At 48.3% G+C, this 16470-nt stretch overlaps 1 protein-coding gene across 4 annotated transcripts in view; it reads right to left on the bottom strand.

The window, feature by feature from the left end:
* The window catches only part of LOC146005654 (alanine aminotransferase 2-like), a 70331-nt gene that overhangs the window by 29969 nt on the left and 23892 nt on the right, over nt 1-16470 (bottom strand). For 2 of the 4 annotated variants that reach the window (XM_083145054.1, XM_083145053.1), the window contains exon 2: nt 5654-5837. In XM_083145054.1, the coding sequence (XP_083001180.1) occupies nt 5654-5740 (87 nt within the window). In that variant the 5' untranslated portion in view covers nt 5741-5837. Of the gene's footprint in view, nt 1-5653; nt 6097-6121; nt 6245-16470 lie in introns of those variants that run through there. The other 2 variants (XM_083145055.1, XM_083145052.1) reach the window with 2 other exon arrangements.

Genomic DNA, 16470 nt, shown 5'->3' on the forward strand with positions numbered 1-16470 from the left:
AGTTCACATGAACCAACAAATAAAGACTGGAGGGTCATATTGAGAGCCTGCCTTCCCTCACACATTAATGCATGGACATTCATACAGGATTTCAAAGTTGGAGATGACAGAACTTTAACTGATGCAGACAACCAGGAAAATATTTGCTTTTTTAGTGTGTATTTTCCACCGGTTATTGAGTACAATAAAGTTTTCAGTATTAGACAAGCTGACACTGAATCCGCTGGTGAATATTTCAGCAGAGCATTATCTGACATGAGCAGGTTTACAGGTATGCCTGACATCGAGGACAGTGCATCCCACAGGGAAATGGTTGTCTCTGTGCTAGTAGAAGGACTTAGGGAAATCCTAAAACCAAGGGTGCAGACATCCTTCTCAAACTGGAGGGGCGTGACAGTAGATGCCCTCAGGGAGTCTGCCATAGAACGTGACTGAAATATTAAGAAACATAAAGAAGCGAAAGCAGACAGATTACTGACTTTAAGTATCCTAGCTTACAGTGGCACCCAGAACAGACCCCAACCTCCTTCATTACAGGAAAAGAGGGCCCTTTTCATATCAGTGGGAAGGACCATACCAAGTCCTATTGACCAGCACCACATCCGTAAAGGTCGCAGAGAAGGAGACTTGGATCCACTCGTCCCATTGTAAAAAGGTCAATAACCCGGAAATGCTAGAAGCAACAAAAAAAAAAATAGAGGCTTTGTTCCGGGAAGACTGAGAGACAACCGAGATTGAGTTACCTGAAAGGGAAAATGACAAAGTAAAGACTACCCCCTGGCCAGATGAAGAAAGGCAGAAGATGAATACCCTACTTTGTTCCTGTCTTCCTGTAAGGTTGTACTACTGCCTGTATCTGAATGCTGTAACATCTGTATGCTGTGCGTCCTAGCGATGGGAGAGGGTCCTTTTAAGGGCTTATATTGCCTTTTGCCTTAAAATGACCGTTCTCATCTTGTGACCAACAGAATTACTGCACTAATTCCGTTCTCCGGCTGTTCTGGGTACAGTATCCAGTGTCTCCAAGTTCCGCTCTGCCAGCTACTGAAGCAGAGGTCTGGTCCATGAACTGAGTTTTGGGTTACACACACTTGTATCCCCCAGTCCAGTGCACCATATCTTGGTTGTGGACTTGGGGAATTAGGGGAAAGCTGGTGGAGTGAAGCCTCAGTTCCTCCTTCCTGCTTGGTTTAACCTGAATATTTTCAGAGCTCCAGTCCTCACCTTCTGTCAATCTGAAGTAGGACTGGCCGGGGGTCCTCTTCATTGAGCTTGGTGGGTAGCATGATATTCTAACTCAGCCGCCTGCTACACTACCATTTTACAGTAGCCAGACACACAGCACAGCAGGGCCTCTGCATGTCTAGCGGCTCGCGGCTGTGTCTCACAGTGCTGCAGACTGAGAGAGGAGGAGGAGCCGTTGCACGCTGCTAGTGTATCGCTGTGGAGGCCTGGGCCGTAGCTATAGTTACTGCAGCACAGGTAAGAATGTCGGGTTGATGAACCGGTGGCATAGCCATCAAGTGGGATGGTTTAGGTAGTGGGCTGAAATGTGTGTGTGTAACTTGGTGCAGGGGCAACATTGGCCAGGCCCTAGAGACATATCAGCTGCACCCCCTGTACCCTCGGTAGTTACACCACTGTATAGAACCCAATATCTATTATTTACACTTGAGACACTAAAGCCCAGGGGTGGCAGGGACAGCTCCAGGCTACAGCCCAGGCCAGGGTTCCACTGGAGGGAGGGTGAACCTTTTATTGACCTGGCCCAGGCTGACCAGCCACAATGACCTTGTTTTGGTTGGGGGATCTTCTGTAAAAAGCTTTGGATTGACTCCACTGGGAATTTGAGCCCGGTGCTGGGTTCTAAAATACGGGGGACCCCTATTCCTGTATTGGGAACAAGAACCGGACCAAGAGCCTTGCACTGTTTATACAAATACAAGGGGACTCCATTAAAGTTTTCCCCATTGATTTCTGAACCAGTATAGTCTCAACTGAGCCCGAGGCTGGTTATGTTAGAGGGAGCACATTTTATTTATTATCTCTTTATTATTTACACAAAGAAGTAGCGCACAGGTATGACTGATCCGTTCGATGCTTCAACTTTGTCTGTATTTAGCTGAAATGAAACATGAAAATACGAATCACTTCATCATCGGAAAATAAGAATCCAGAGAATATGGCAGCTTTGTAATTAGCCGTATTCTCCATTCATATTTTCGGACAGATCACAGTCAAACAAGTTCTTACACGGGATCGGCCGTAATCGGCTTTCTTAGCAAATTTCCTGGGTTTCAGAAACAGACAGCGGCCGTGGACACCCTATTGAAAGAAGGGCGGAGGCGTATATCTGAAGACGGAAGGTGTCACAATCCCCAGCGTCTGCAGCGCTGCTGACCGGTTCATCTGACACCCGCCTCGCCACCGCCTTCACTTCACCTTCTCCCGTGTACATTTCCCCTGTCTTACCGTGTGTTTGGATCCTGGAGAATAAATCTTTTTTACCTTCAGAGGAGTGGGGCTCCGTACTTAAAGAACCTGTTACGTGCACCCGTGACAGTAACAATAAGTAGGTACAAACTTATTTGCTTATGTACAGACGTGGGGATTTATAGAAGAAACAAAGAAACTGTTACGTGTCTGCGGGTCAGAACTTAGAAGTAAGTGTCTGTCGATAGGGGACATTGTTGATCCCAACTGCTTCTCAAGTTACTGCACCTGCATAACATCACTGGGATGTCTGAAAAGTAGGATCTATGCTGTTTGCAATATCCACAGAGTCCTCCCATTGAATCTATCACAGCGCTGGTTCTATTCCCAATTTTTGTTTGTCTTACGGTTCCTGGATTGGGGAAGTGGATGGTCCCCTGAATTCAACCAGCTGCTTGCTATTCAATTATCACTTTATATTTGCGCCAGATTAGGAGTACTTTTTGAGTTTTGTCAGGATCTAGATCTCAGTTACAGACAGCGCCGCACATGTATATGGGGGTGACCGCAGGACACACAGGATCTATATCTCAGTTACAGACAGCGCTGCACATGTATATGGGGGTGACCGCAGGACGCAGGATCTATATCTCAGTTACAGACAGCGCTGCACATGTATATGGGGGTGACCGCAGGACGCAGGATCTATATCTCAGTTACAGACAGCGCTGCACATGTATATGGGGGTGACCACAGGACACACAGGATCTATATCTCAGTTACAGACAGCGCTGCACATGTATATGGGGGTGACCGCAGGACACACAGGATCTAGATCTCAGTTACAGACAGCGCCGCACATGTATATGGGGGTGACCACAGGACACACAGGATCTATATATCAGTTACAGACAGCGCCGCACATGTATATGGGGGTGACCACAGGACACACAGGATCTAGATCTCAGTTACAGACAGCGCCGCACATGTATATGGGGGTGACCGCAGGACACACAGGATCTATATCTCAGTTACAGACAGCGCTGCACATGTATATGGGGTGATCGCAGGACACACAGGATCTATATCTCAGTTACAGACAGCGCTGCACATGTACATGAGGGTGACCACAGGACACACAGGATCTATATCTCAGTTACAGACAGCGCTGCACATGTATATGGGGGTGACCTCAGGACACACAGAGCATCTATATCTCAGTTACAGACAGCGCCGCACATGTATATGGGGGTGACCGCAGGACACACAGAGCCTCTATATCTCAGTTACAGACAGCGCCGCACATGTATATGTGGGTGACCGCAGGACGCAGGATCTATATCTCAGTTACAGACAGCGCTGCACATGTATATGGGGGTGACCGCAGGACACACAGAGCATCTATATCTCAGTTACAGACAGCGCTGCACATGTATATGGGGGTGACCGCAGGACACAGGATCTATATCTCAGTTACAGACAGCGCTGCACATGTATATGGGGGTGACCGCAGGATCTATATCTCAGTTACAGACAGCGCCGCACATGTATATGGGGGTGACCACAGGACACACAGGATCTATATCTCAGTTACAGACAGTGCTGCACATGTATATGGGGGTGACCGCAGGACACACAGGATCTATATCTCAGTTACAGACAGCGCTGCGCATGTATATGGGGGTGACCGCAGGACACACAGTATCTATATCTCAGTTACAGACAGCGCTGCACATGTATATGGGGGTGACCGCCGGACATACAGGATCTATATCTCAGTTACAGACAGCGCTGCACATGTATATGGGGGTGACTGCCGGACACACAGGATCTATATCTCAGTTACAGACAGTGCTGCACATGTATATGGGGGTGACCACAGGACACACAGGATCTATATCTCAGTTACAGACAGCGCCGCACATGTATATGGGGGTGACCGCAGGACACACAGGATATATATCTCAGTTACAGACAGCGCTGCACATGTATATGGGGGTGACCATAGGACACACAGAGCATCTATATCTCAGTTACAGACAGCGCTGCACATGTATATGGGGGTGACCGCAGGACACACAGTATCTATATATCAGTTACAGACAGTGCTGCACATGTATATGGGGGTGACCGCAGGATCTATATCTCAGTTACAGACAGCGCTGCACATGTATATGGGGGTGACCACAGGACACACAGGACCTATATCTCAGTTACAGACAGCGCCGCACATGTATATGGGGGTGACCACAGGACACACAGGATCTATATCTCAGTTACAGACAGCACTGCACATGTATATGGGGGTGACCACAGGACACACAGGACCTATATCTCAGTTACAGACAGCGCTGCACATGTATATGGGGGTGACCACAGGACACACAGGACCTATATCTCAGTTACAGACAGTGCTGCATATGTATATGGGGGTGACCACAGGACACACAGAGCATCTATATCTCAGTTACAGACAGCGCTGCACATGTATATGGGGGTGACCACAGGACACGCAGAGCATCTATATCTCAGTTACAGACAGCGCCGCACATGTATATGGGGGTGACCACAGGACACACAGGATCTATATCTCAGTTACAGACAGCACCGCACATGTATATGGGGGTGACCACAGGACACACAGCATCTATATCTCAGTTACAGACAGCGCCGCACATGTATATGGGGGTGACCACAGGACACACAGAGCATCTATATCTCAGTTACAGACAGTGCTGCACATGTATATGGGGGTGACCACAGGGCACACAGTATCTATATCTCAGTTACAGACAGCGCTGCACATGTATATGGGGGTGACCGCAGGACACACAGTATCTATATCTCAGTTACAGACAGCGCCGCACATGTATGTGGGGGTGACCGCAGGACACACAGTATCTATATCTCAGTTACAGACAGCGCCGCACATGTATAAGGGGGTGACCGCAGGACGCCGGATCTATATCTCAGTAACAGACAGCGCCGCACATGTATAAGGGGGTGACCGCAGGACGCCGGATCTATATCTCAGTTACAGACAGCGCCGCACATGTATAAGGGGGTGACCGCAGGACTCAGGATCTATATCTCAGTTACAGACAGCGCAGCACATGTATATGGGGGTGACCGCAGGACACACAGGATCTATATCTCAGTTACAGACAGCGCCGCACACGTATTGCAGTATGTCTGGTATGTACTTAGGGGACGCACTTACCTGCTGCAGCTCCTTCTCCAGCTCCACCGCCCTGGTGACAATGGGGCCGCGCACAGCGTACTCCACCTTCTTGACCCAGGGATTCATGGACTCCAGCGTCAGGACACGGTCCTGTGTCCCATTGTCATATATGTTGTAAGCGCTATTATGTTTAAGTTCTGCCAGATGTGTTCCAGAATAAGACCTGAAGGAGGACATAAGAGTGCAGCTGAGAGGGTGCAAGCATAAAGGGGTGACTCTGGTGCCTAGGACACTCGCCCCAAGGGAGACCCCGCTCCTGAGGAAACTCATGTCACAGCCTGAGAGGGGAAGCAGATGATATACTACAGTACTGTATGTGTCTGTACAGTATGTGGAGAGAGGTCTGCAGAGAGAGTGAGTGTGAGGGAAGATATGAGGAATATGAGGGAGGGGGAGGAGGGACGTAGATTACTGTATGACAGAAGTGATAACTGCTGCTATCTGCACCTGTAACAGCTGGATATGAACCTGGCTCAGGACTCGCTTACAGCAAATCATGGATTTCTCCATTCGGGTGCAGGGCAGACATGGGCACCACAACCAGCACTGTACACAGTATTAGCCATTGCAGGGGGTTAATCCTGGTCTGTGTCAAGTATGAGAATTAATAAGTGCCCAAAAACAATGCTCACACATTAATTACTGGGGTTAAACGACAATAGATTTCCTTCCAGAGAGCAAATATATCTCCGGGACTAGGGGCCTTATTCAGACCTGTCCGCTAGGCAGCATATATTCGCTGCCTAACAAGCAGGTAAACGCCGCCAGCCAAACGCACATCTACAAAACACTCATCATCATCATCAAATCATTTTTTCTCCATTCTTGGATAAAAGTCCGTCTACAGTATACTGACTTATATCCAGGATGAGATAGGCAACATGGGGGGTGTGTGCTGACATCATGTGACACCGAGAAGGAGCGGTTATCAATGCTATAGGTGAACCGCCCGAGAACAATGCCAAAGAGTCCAATAATACGGAGGGTGTGGAGGAGGAGAGGAGGATTCAATGTCAAGGGCAGCAGAAAGTTCTAGCAGGATAAGCAGAGAGCAGCGACCACTGGACTTGGCTGAGAGCAGGGCATTGGTGGCTCTGAGCAGGGCGGTCTCAGTGAGTGAAAGCCATTATCATAGAGGTAGCTGGTGAGATGGCTGTAAACCAGCTGCTCGTGTAGTATGGGGGCAAAGGGAAGAAAAAGATCAGGTAGTATCTAGTGGGTGAGGTAGGGGCAAAGGTATTTTTTTTAAGAATAGGGGAGACCAGAGCATGTTTGAATGGTGAGGTAAGATGCCAGTAGAGAGTGATAGGCTGAAGGCATGAGCAAGGGTAGAGTAGTGTGGTAGAGGGAGCGGAGGAGGGGCGAGAAGAAGGGGTGGAGCAGGTGGAGTGGGAGAGGATAGGATGAGGGAGTGGGCTGCCTTGTCTGTTGTGGGAAGGCTGGAGGAGAGGATGGTGGGGACGGCGTTCCACCGGTCATTCCCCATGTCCACTCCCCTTTGTGTGAAGTAATATTTCCCCAGATTTATCCTGATCCTCGCACCCTCCAGTCTCATGTGGCAATACTTCCCACCTATGATCCAAAGGGAACATGTTTGGATCTATTAGTCTGTCCTAGTGCTGGACTAGGTAATAAGTGGTCACTTACAACAAGAGTTCCAGAATGTTACTGCTCTAATGGTGAAGAATCCTTTTGTTAATTCAGTACGGAATTTATTTTCCCCGAGCCTCACTACATGCCCACGTGTCCTAAGTGTAGGCCTGTTACTGACCAATCATCTCCCAGTTCTATGTGATTCTTAATCCTGTATGTGAACATACTAATAATATCACCTCTCAGCCTCCGTTTCTCCAGTGAGAACATATTCAGCCTGGTATAACCTATCCTTGTATTCTAGTGATTCCAGACCTTTTACTAGCTTAGTCGCCCTTCTCTGTACCTGTTCCAATTCATTTATGTCCTTTTTAAGGTGCGGTGCCCAGAACTGAACACAGTATTCCAAGTGTGTAAAGAGGCACTATCACATTGGCATCCCTTGAATCCATACCCCTTTTAATGCATGCCAGTGTCCGGTTTGCTTTTGCTGCGGCACTTGAGCAGTGTGCACTATTACCCAATTAACCAGTGTGATGACCCCCAAGCAGGGGCGGATTGGTATCCAAATCCGGGGCAAGAACAACCTTGAAGGAGCCTAGGGGGGGGGTCGGATATTAATGCTACTCCCGGGGTGGGGGGGGGGGGCGGTGGGGAGGTCGGGTGTTAAAACTACTGCCGGGGGGGTTACTTACCAGGTTCCACGCTGCAGCCGCTTCAGTCCGCCTCACCGCCACGCTGAAGTCTGCTTGCGGCCGCAGCCTGGTCACATAGAAGGGCAGCCGCTGCATATAGGATGACGCCAGCACTGGCACTGATAGCACTGGCCAGGGGCGGATTTAGGGAGGAGGGCGCCCCTAAGCACAACAATAATGTTTACTAAGTAGGACAGTTTATAGGGGCAGTATCTGCATGTCCTATCCATTTACACTCTATTTAAGATGGAATATAGTACAGTATAGTGGATATTTTGCAGTTATTGGTACATTTTGGGCTGACAGTACTATCACAGGCATCCAAGTGCCGCCCCCAAACATGTGCCGCCCCTAGGCCGGTGCCTCACGTGCCTAATGGGAAATTCGGCTCTGGCACTGGCCCTGGCAGCATGGTCGTCAGCCCAGGCAGGTGAAAATCTTGACCAGCCCACCGGGAATTGGCCCGGTTTCCCAGTGGGCCAATCCGCCCCTGCCCCCAAGTCCTTCTCTACAGCAGCATTTCCTATAATAACTCCATTTAGCCAATAAGTAGCTTGTGCATTTTTGTTCCCATAATGAATTACTTTACATTTTTCAACGTTAAACTGCATTTAGCACCTTTACGCCCACCAATCTAGTTTATTTAAGTCACTTGTAGTGTTTCCGCATCCTCTCCTGAGTTAATTTCCTTAATCAAGTTTGTGTCGTCCGCAAATATTGCTATTTTACTCACTAGGGGCCAGATTCTCTAAGCTTCAAAAGTGATAAAATGGAGAGTGATAAACAGCCAGCCAATCAGCTCCTGTCTGACATTTTTCAAACACAGCCTGTGACATGGCAGGTAGGAGCTGATTGGCTGGCTGTTTATCACTCTCCATTTTATCACTTTTTAAGCTTGGAGAATCTAGCCCTATGTCACTTCCAATATCATTAATGAATATATTAAAGAAGGTGGGTCCCAATATTGAACCTTGCGGGACTCCACTTTGGACCCAGCTGGAATGTATGCCAATTAACACCACTCTCTGTCCCCGATTGTGCAACCAGTTTCTAATCCAATTACAAATTTTATATCCTAACCCTAAATTACCTAGTTTCATTAATAACATGTTATGAGGCACTGTGTCAAAAGCTTTAGCGAAATCAAGCAGTATTACATCAACAGATTTCCCCAAGTCCAGCCCCTACTGACTTCCTCATAAAAGCTGATTAAATTAGTCTGACATGACTGTCGAACCCATGCTGAGCCTTACTTATCACCTTCTACTGTTCTAAGAAATGTTGGATCCTATCTCTTATTATTCCTTCTAATATTTCCCCACATTGGATTTGAGGCTGACTGGTCTATAATTTTCAGGGTTAGTTTTGCTCCCTTTCTTCCATATTGGTACTACGTTAGCTATGCGCCAGTCCCTTGGTACCATTCCTGAGTTTATTGATTACCCGAATATCAGATATAATGGTAGTGCTATGACAGAACTCAATTCCTTAGTATCCTAGGGTGTATTTCATCCGGGCCAGAAGATATGTTACTATTTAGGTTCTGTCATCTATTTGTGACTTTTTCCTCACTCAAACCTACAGTTTGGGAGCAATCAAGAGCCGAGCATTTAATCTGTGGGAGATCTTCTGAGGATTCTTACCTTGTAAATACCGAAGCAAAAACTTCATTGAATAATTCCGCTTTCTCTTTTCCTTCTATTACCAGGGTACCTAGCTTATTTCTTAGTAGGCCAATATTTCCCGTTTATATAACTGTAGATTTTTTGGGGATTAGATTTGCTATCTGCAGCCATTTTACGTTCAGTCTCTAATTTAGCCATCTTGATTGTATTTATACATTTCTTATTACATGCTTTATATGCGGTAAATGATTTGGCTGTCCCAACTATACAGAACTGGGCACAGTATCTAGATGAGGCCGCACCAGTGACCTATACAGAACTGGGCACAATATCTAGATGGGGCCGCACCAGTAACCTATACAGAGCCGGGCACAGTATATGGACGAGGCCACGCCAGTGACCTATACAGAACTGGGCACAGTATCTAGATGAGGCCGCACCAGTGACCTATACAGAACTGGACACAGTATCTAGATGAGGCCGTACCAGTGACCTATACAGAACTGGGCACAGTATCTAGATGAGGCCGCACCAGTGACCTATACAGAACCGGGCACAGTATCTAGATGAGGCTGCACCAGTGACCTATACAAAACCGGGCACAGTATCTAGATGAGGCCGCACCAGTGACCTATACAGAACTGGGCACAGTATCTAGATGAGGCCGCACCAGTGACCTATACAGAACTGGGCACAGTATCTAGATGAGGCCGCACCAGTGACCTATACAGAACTGGGCACAGTATCTAGATGAGGTCGCACCAGTGACCTATACAGAACTGGGCACAGTATCTAGATGAGGCCGTACCAGTAACCTATACAGAACCGGGCACAGTATCTAGATGAGGCCGCACCAGTGACCTATGCAGAACTGGGCACAGTATCTAGATGAGGCCGCACCAGTGACCTATACAGAACCGGGCACAGTATCTAGATGAGGCTGCACCAGTGACCTATACAGAACTGGGCACAGTATCTAGATGAGGCCGCACCAGTGACCTATACAGAACTGGGCACAGTATCTAGATGAGGCCGCACCACTGACCTATACAGAACTGGGCACAGTATCTAGATGAGGCCGCACCAGTGACCTATACAGAACCGGGCACAGTATCTAGATGAGGCAGCACCAGTGACCTATACAGAACTGGGCACAGTATCTAGATGAGGCCGCACCAGTGACCTATACAGAACTGGGCACAGTATCTAGATGAGGCCGCACCAGTGACCTATACAGAACCGGACACAGTATCTAGATGAGGTCGCACCAGTGACCTATACAGAACCGGGCACAGTATCTAGATGAGGCCGCACCAGTGACCTATACAGAACTGGGCACAGTATCTAGATGAGGCCGCACCAGTGACCTATACAGAACTGGGCACAGTATCTAGATGAGGCCGCACCAGTGACCTATACAGAACTGGGCACAGTATCTAGATGAGGCCGCACCAGTGACCTATACAGAACTGGGCACAGTATCTAGATGAGGCCGCACCAGTGACCTATACAGAACTGGGCACAGTATCTAGATGAGGCCGCACCAGTGACCTATACAGAACTGGGCACAGTATCTAGATGAGGCCGCACCAGTGACCTATACAGAACTGGGCACAGTATCTAGATGAGGCCGCACCAGTGACCTATACAGAACCGGGCACAGTATCTAGATGAGGCGGCACCAGTGACCTATACAGAACTGGGCACAGCATCTAGATGAGGCCGCACTAGTGACCTATACAGAACTGGGCACAGTATCTAGATGAGGCCGCACCAGTGACCTATACAGAACTGGGCACAGTATCTAGATGAGGCCGCACCAGTGACCTATACAGAACCGGGCACAGTATCTAGATGAGGCGGCACCAGTGACCTATACAGAACTGGGCACAGCATCTAGATGAGGCCGCACTAGTGACCTATACAGAACTGGGCACAGTATCTAGATGAGGCCACACCAGTGACCTATACAGAACTGGGCACAGTATCTAGATGAGGCCGCACCAGTGACCTATACAGAACTGGGCACAGTATCTAGATGAGGCCGCACCAGTGACCTATACAGAACCGGGCACAGTATCTAGATGAGGCCGCACCAGTGACCTATACAGAACTGGGCACAGTATCTAGATGAGGACGCACCAGTGACCTATACAGAACTGGGCACAGTATCTAGATGAGGCCGCACCAGTGACCTATACAGAACTGGGCACAGTATCTAGATGAGGCCGCACCAGTGACCTATACAGAACTGGGCACAGTATCTAGATGAGGCGGCACCAGTGACCTATACAGAACTGGGCACAGTATCTAGATGAGGCCGCACCAGTGACCTATACAGAACTGGGCACAGTATCTAGATGAGGCCGCACCAGTGACCTATACAGAACTGGGCACAGTATCTAGATGAGGCCGCACCAGTGACCTATACAGAACTGGGCACAGTATCTAGATGAGGCCGCACCAGTGACCTATACAGAACTGGGCACAGCATCTAGATGAGGCCGCACTAGTGACCTATACAGAACTGGGCACAGTATCTAGATGAGGCCGCACCAGTGACCTATACAGAACTGGGCACAGTATCTAGATGAGGCCGCACCAGTGACCTATACAGAACTGGGCACAGTATCTAGATGAGGCCGCACCAGTGACCTATACAGAACCGGGCACAGTATCTAGATGAGGCCGCACCAGTGACCTATACAGAACCGGGCACAGTATCTAGATGAGGCCGCACCAGTGACCTATACAGAACTGGGCACAGTATCTAGATGAGGCCGCACCAGTGACCTATACAGAACCGGGCACAGTATCTAGATGAGGCCGCACCAGTGACCTATACAGAACCGGGCACAGTATCTAGATGAGGCCGCACCAGTGACCTATACAGAACCGGGCACAGTACCTAGATGAGGCCGCACCAGTGACCTATACAGAACTAGGCACAGTATCTAGATGAGGCCGCACCAGTGACCTATACAGAACTGGGCACAGTATCTAGATGAGGCCGCACCAGTGACCTATACAGAACCGGGCACAGTATCTAGATGAGGCCGCACCAGTGACCTATACAGAACCGGGCACAGTACCTAGATGAGGACGCACCAGTGACCTATACAGAACTGGGCACAGTATCTAGATGAGGCCGCACCAGTGACCTATACAGAACCGGGCACAGTATCTAGATGAGGCCGCACCAGTGACCTATACAGAACTGGGCACAGTATATAGATGAGGCTGCACCAGTGACCTATACAGAACTGGGCACAGCATCTAGATGAGGCCGCACTAGTGACCTATACAGAACTGGGCACAGTATCTAGATGAGGCGGCACCAGTGACCTATACAGAACTGGGCACAGTATCTAGATGAGGCCGCACCAGTGACCTATACAGAACTGGGCACAGTATATAGATGAGGCTGCACCAGTGACCTATACAGAACTGGGCACAGTATATAGATGAGGTCGCACCAGTGACCTATACAGAACCGGGCACAGTATCTAGATGAGTCCACACCAGTGACCTATACAGAACCGGGCACAGTATCTAGATGAGGCGGCACCAATGACCTATACAGAACTGGGCACAGCATCTAGATGAGGCCGCACCAGTGACCTATACAGAACCGGGCACAGTATCTAGATGAGGCTGCACCAGTGACCTATACAGAACTGGGCACAGTATCTAGATGAGGCCGCACTAGTGACCTATACAGAACTGGGCACAGTATATAGATGAGGCCGTACCAGTGACCTATACAGAACTGTACACAGTATCTAGATGAGGCCGTACCAGTGTCCTATACAGAACTGGGCACAGTATCTAGATAAGGCCGCACCAGTGACCTATACAGAACGGGGCACAGTATCTAGATGAGGCCGCACCAGTAACCTATACAGAACTGGGCACAGTATCTAGATGAGGCCGCACCAGTGACCTATACAGAACCGGGCACAGTATCTAGATGAGGCCGCACCAGTGACCTATACAGAACTGGGCACAGTATCTAGATGAGGCCGCACCAGTGACCTTTACAGAACTGGGCACAGCATCTAGATGAGGCCGCACCAGTGACCTATACAGAACTGGGCACAGTATCTAGATGAGGCCGCACCAGTGACCTAAACAGAACTGGGCAGTATCTAGATGAGGCCACACCAGTGACCTATACAGAACTGGGCACAGTATCTAGATGAGGCCGTACCAGTGACCTATACAGAACTGGGCACGGTATCTAGATGAGGCCGCACCAGTGACCTATACAGAACTGGACACAGTATCTAGATGAGGCCACATCAGGACCTATACAGAACTGGGCACAGTATCTAGATGAGGCCGCACCAGTGACCTATACAGAACTGGGCACAGTATATAGATGAGGCCGTACCAGTGACCTATACAGAACTGTACACAGTATATAGATGAGGCCGCACCAGTGACCTATACAGAACTGGGCACAGTATCTAGATGAGGCCGCACCAGTGACCTATACAGAACTGGGCACAGTATATAGATGAGGCCGCACCAGTGACCTATACAGAACTGGGCACAGTATCTAGATGAGGCTGCACCAGTGACCTATACAGAACTGGGCACAGTATCTAGATGAGGCCGCACCAGTGACCCATACAGAACCGGGCACAGTATCTAGATGAGGCGGCACCAGTGACCTATACAGAACTGGGCACAGTATCTAGATGAGGCCGCACCAGTGACCTATACAGAACCGGGCACAGTATCTAGATGAGGCGGCACCAGTGACCTATACAGAACTGGGCACAGTATCTAGATGAGGCCGCACCAGTGACCTATACAGAACTGGGCACAGTATCTAGATGAGGCCGCACCAGTGACCTATACAGAACTGGGCACAGTATATAGATGAGGCCGCACCAGTGACCTATACAGAACTGGGCACAGTATCTAGATGAGGCCGCACCAGTGACCTATACAGAACTGGGCACAGTATCTAGATGAGGCCGCACCAGTGACCCATACAGAACCGGGCACAGTATCTAGATGAGGCGGCACCAGTGACCTATACAGAACTGGGCACAGTATCTAGATGAGGCCGCACCAGTGACCTATACAGAACCGGGCACAGTATCTAGATGAGGCCGCACCAGTGACCTAAAGCTAAAACTGGACAACCAGAGACAAAGTTGGCCTATTTGTGTGACAGGTGAGACTGCACACATACAGGGTCCAGGCTGTAGTTACACAGACCCACCAGAGGCGGCTTGTAACAGTGACTCACTACAACTGGACAGCCAGAGACAAGATAATGGCCTAATTATGTGATAGGTGAGACTGCACACATACATGGCTCAGGCTACAGTTACACAGACCTACCAGAAGTGGCTCGTGACAGTCACCAGTATAGATTATATATATATATATATATATATATATATATATATATATATATATATATATATATATATATATATATATATTAAAGAGCACTGCTCCCAGTACAGATCCCTGGGGTACTCCACTAGTAACATTTCCCTCCAGAGACTGCACTCCATTTACTACAACTCTATGTTTTGTCCTACACATTACAAATATTTGAAAAATAGACCCATAAATAGCATTAGAACAACAAGGCGAGTCCTGGTATAAGAGGAAGAGAAGGTGTCTATCACATTAGGGATTATTTAATATTATTATTATTATTATTTTTACCATAGTGCAAACATATTCAACGGCACTGTACAGAGAATATTTGAACATTCACATCCCTACCACACGCACACGAATTCATTCTAGGGTTAATTTTGGTTGGGAGCCAATTCACGTACCAGAATATTTTTGCCAGGTTATTTGGAAACTGGAGTCCCGGGGTTCGGGCCATGGTGGGAAATGATCCCATGACTGCAATGCTGTGAGGCAATTCTATAAACTCCTTTATATTATTATACTCGGTTATCTGCAGATCTCAATAAAGACAGTATTGCCTCAACCTTAGGTAGATGTGATTCCGTCTTGTGATGTTGTTTAGATAAGTGGCTGCATTAGAAGTCTGGGTTCTTAGTAACTTGTTCATCAAGTGGCTGGAGCTCTATGCAACCCAAAGCTGGGGATCTTGTCCTGGCAAAGCCCTTCATGGGCTTCATTGGCTGCGGGCATAAGATGAATCTGCCAGCAGCCCTTTGTGAGATCAAGGGTGGTTACTCTCCATCAGTTCATCCGCGCTGGGCATCGGATAGGCATCAAGCTGGGATATGTGGTTTAACTTTCTAAAGTCATTGCAGAACTATAAGCTGCCATTGCACAATTGGGCAACATCACTCACTGGTAGACTCAACCACCACCACTTGGAACACACTCTCCAAATCCCTTCTATATGTACCATTAGCCTCAGGAATGCAGTAAGGATCGTATTTCACTACCACCCCTTGAAGCATTATAATGTCATATTCGATCAAGACAGTGTTCCCTGGTAGGGAAGAGAAGACTTCATTGTTCCGTTGAACCATCTCCTCTACCTGACACCTTGTTCTGTGGAGAAGATAGGTTCCATGATAATACAGGACTTTTCCACTACCATACTCAACAACTCTGGCACCCAATCATCATCATGCTATGGTTTTAATACTTTTTCATGACCACATGAACCCGGGCCAATACAACCTAATAAGGAGTCTCTCTCCCAGGTCTCACCAAGATCCCCCCCAAACATGTGTTGCTTTAAAAACCAGTGAAACATGTCCTTGGGGCACCACCAGCTGTTCCACAACCCTCTCCTGGACAACGCTCCCTCGAAAGATGCATTATTTTTAGTCACAAAGAAGGGCTCTGACATAACAAGATGAGTGGATATTGCAGCTTATTAGCTATCGCTGCCAAGGTCCTTGAGGGTGACTGAAAGGAG

The sequence above is a fragment of the Crinia signifera genome, chromosome 5 (assembly GCF_055691185.1).
Source record: "Crinia signifera chromosome 5, ASM5569118v1, whole genome shotgun sequence".
In the NCBI taxonomy this organism is placed as follows: domain Eukaryota; kingdom Metazoa; phylum Chordata; class Amphibia; order Anura; family Myobatrachidae; genus Crinia; species Crinia signifera.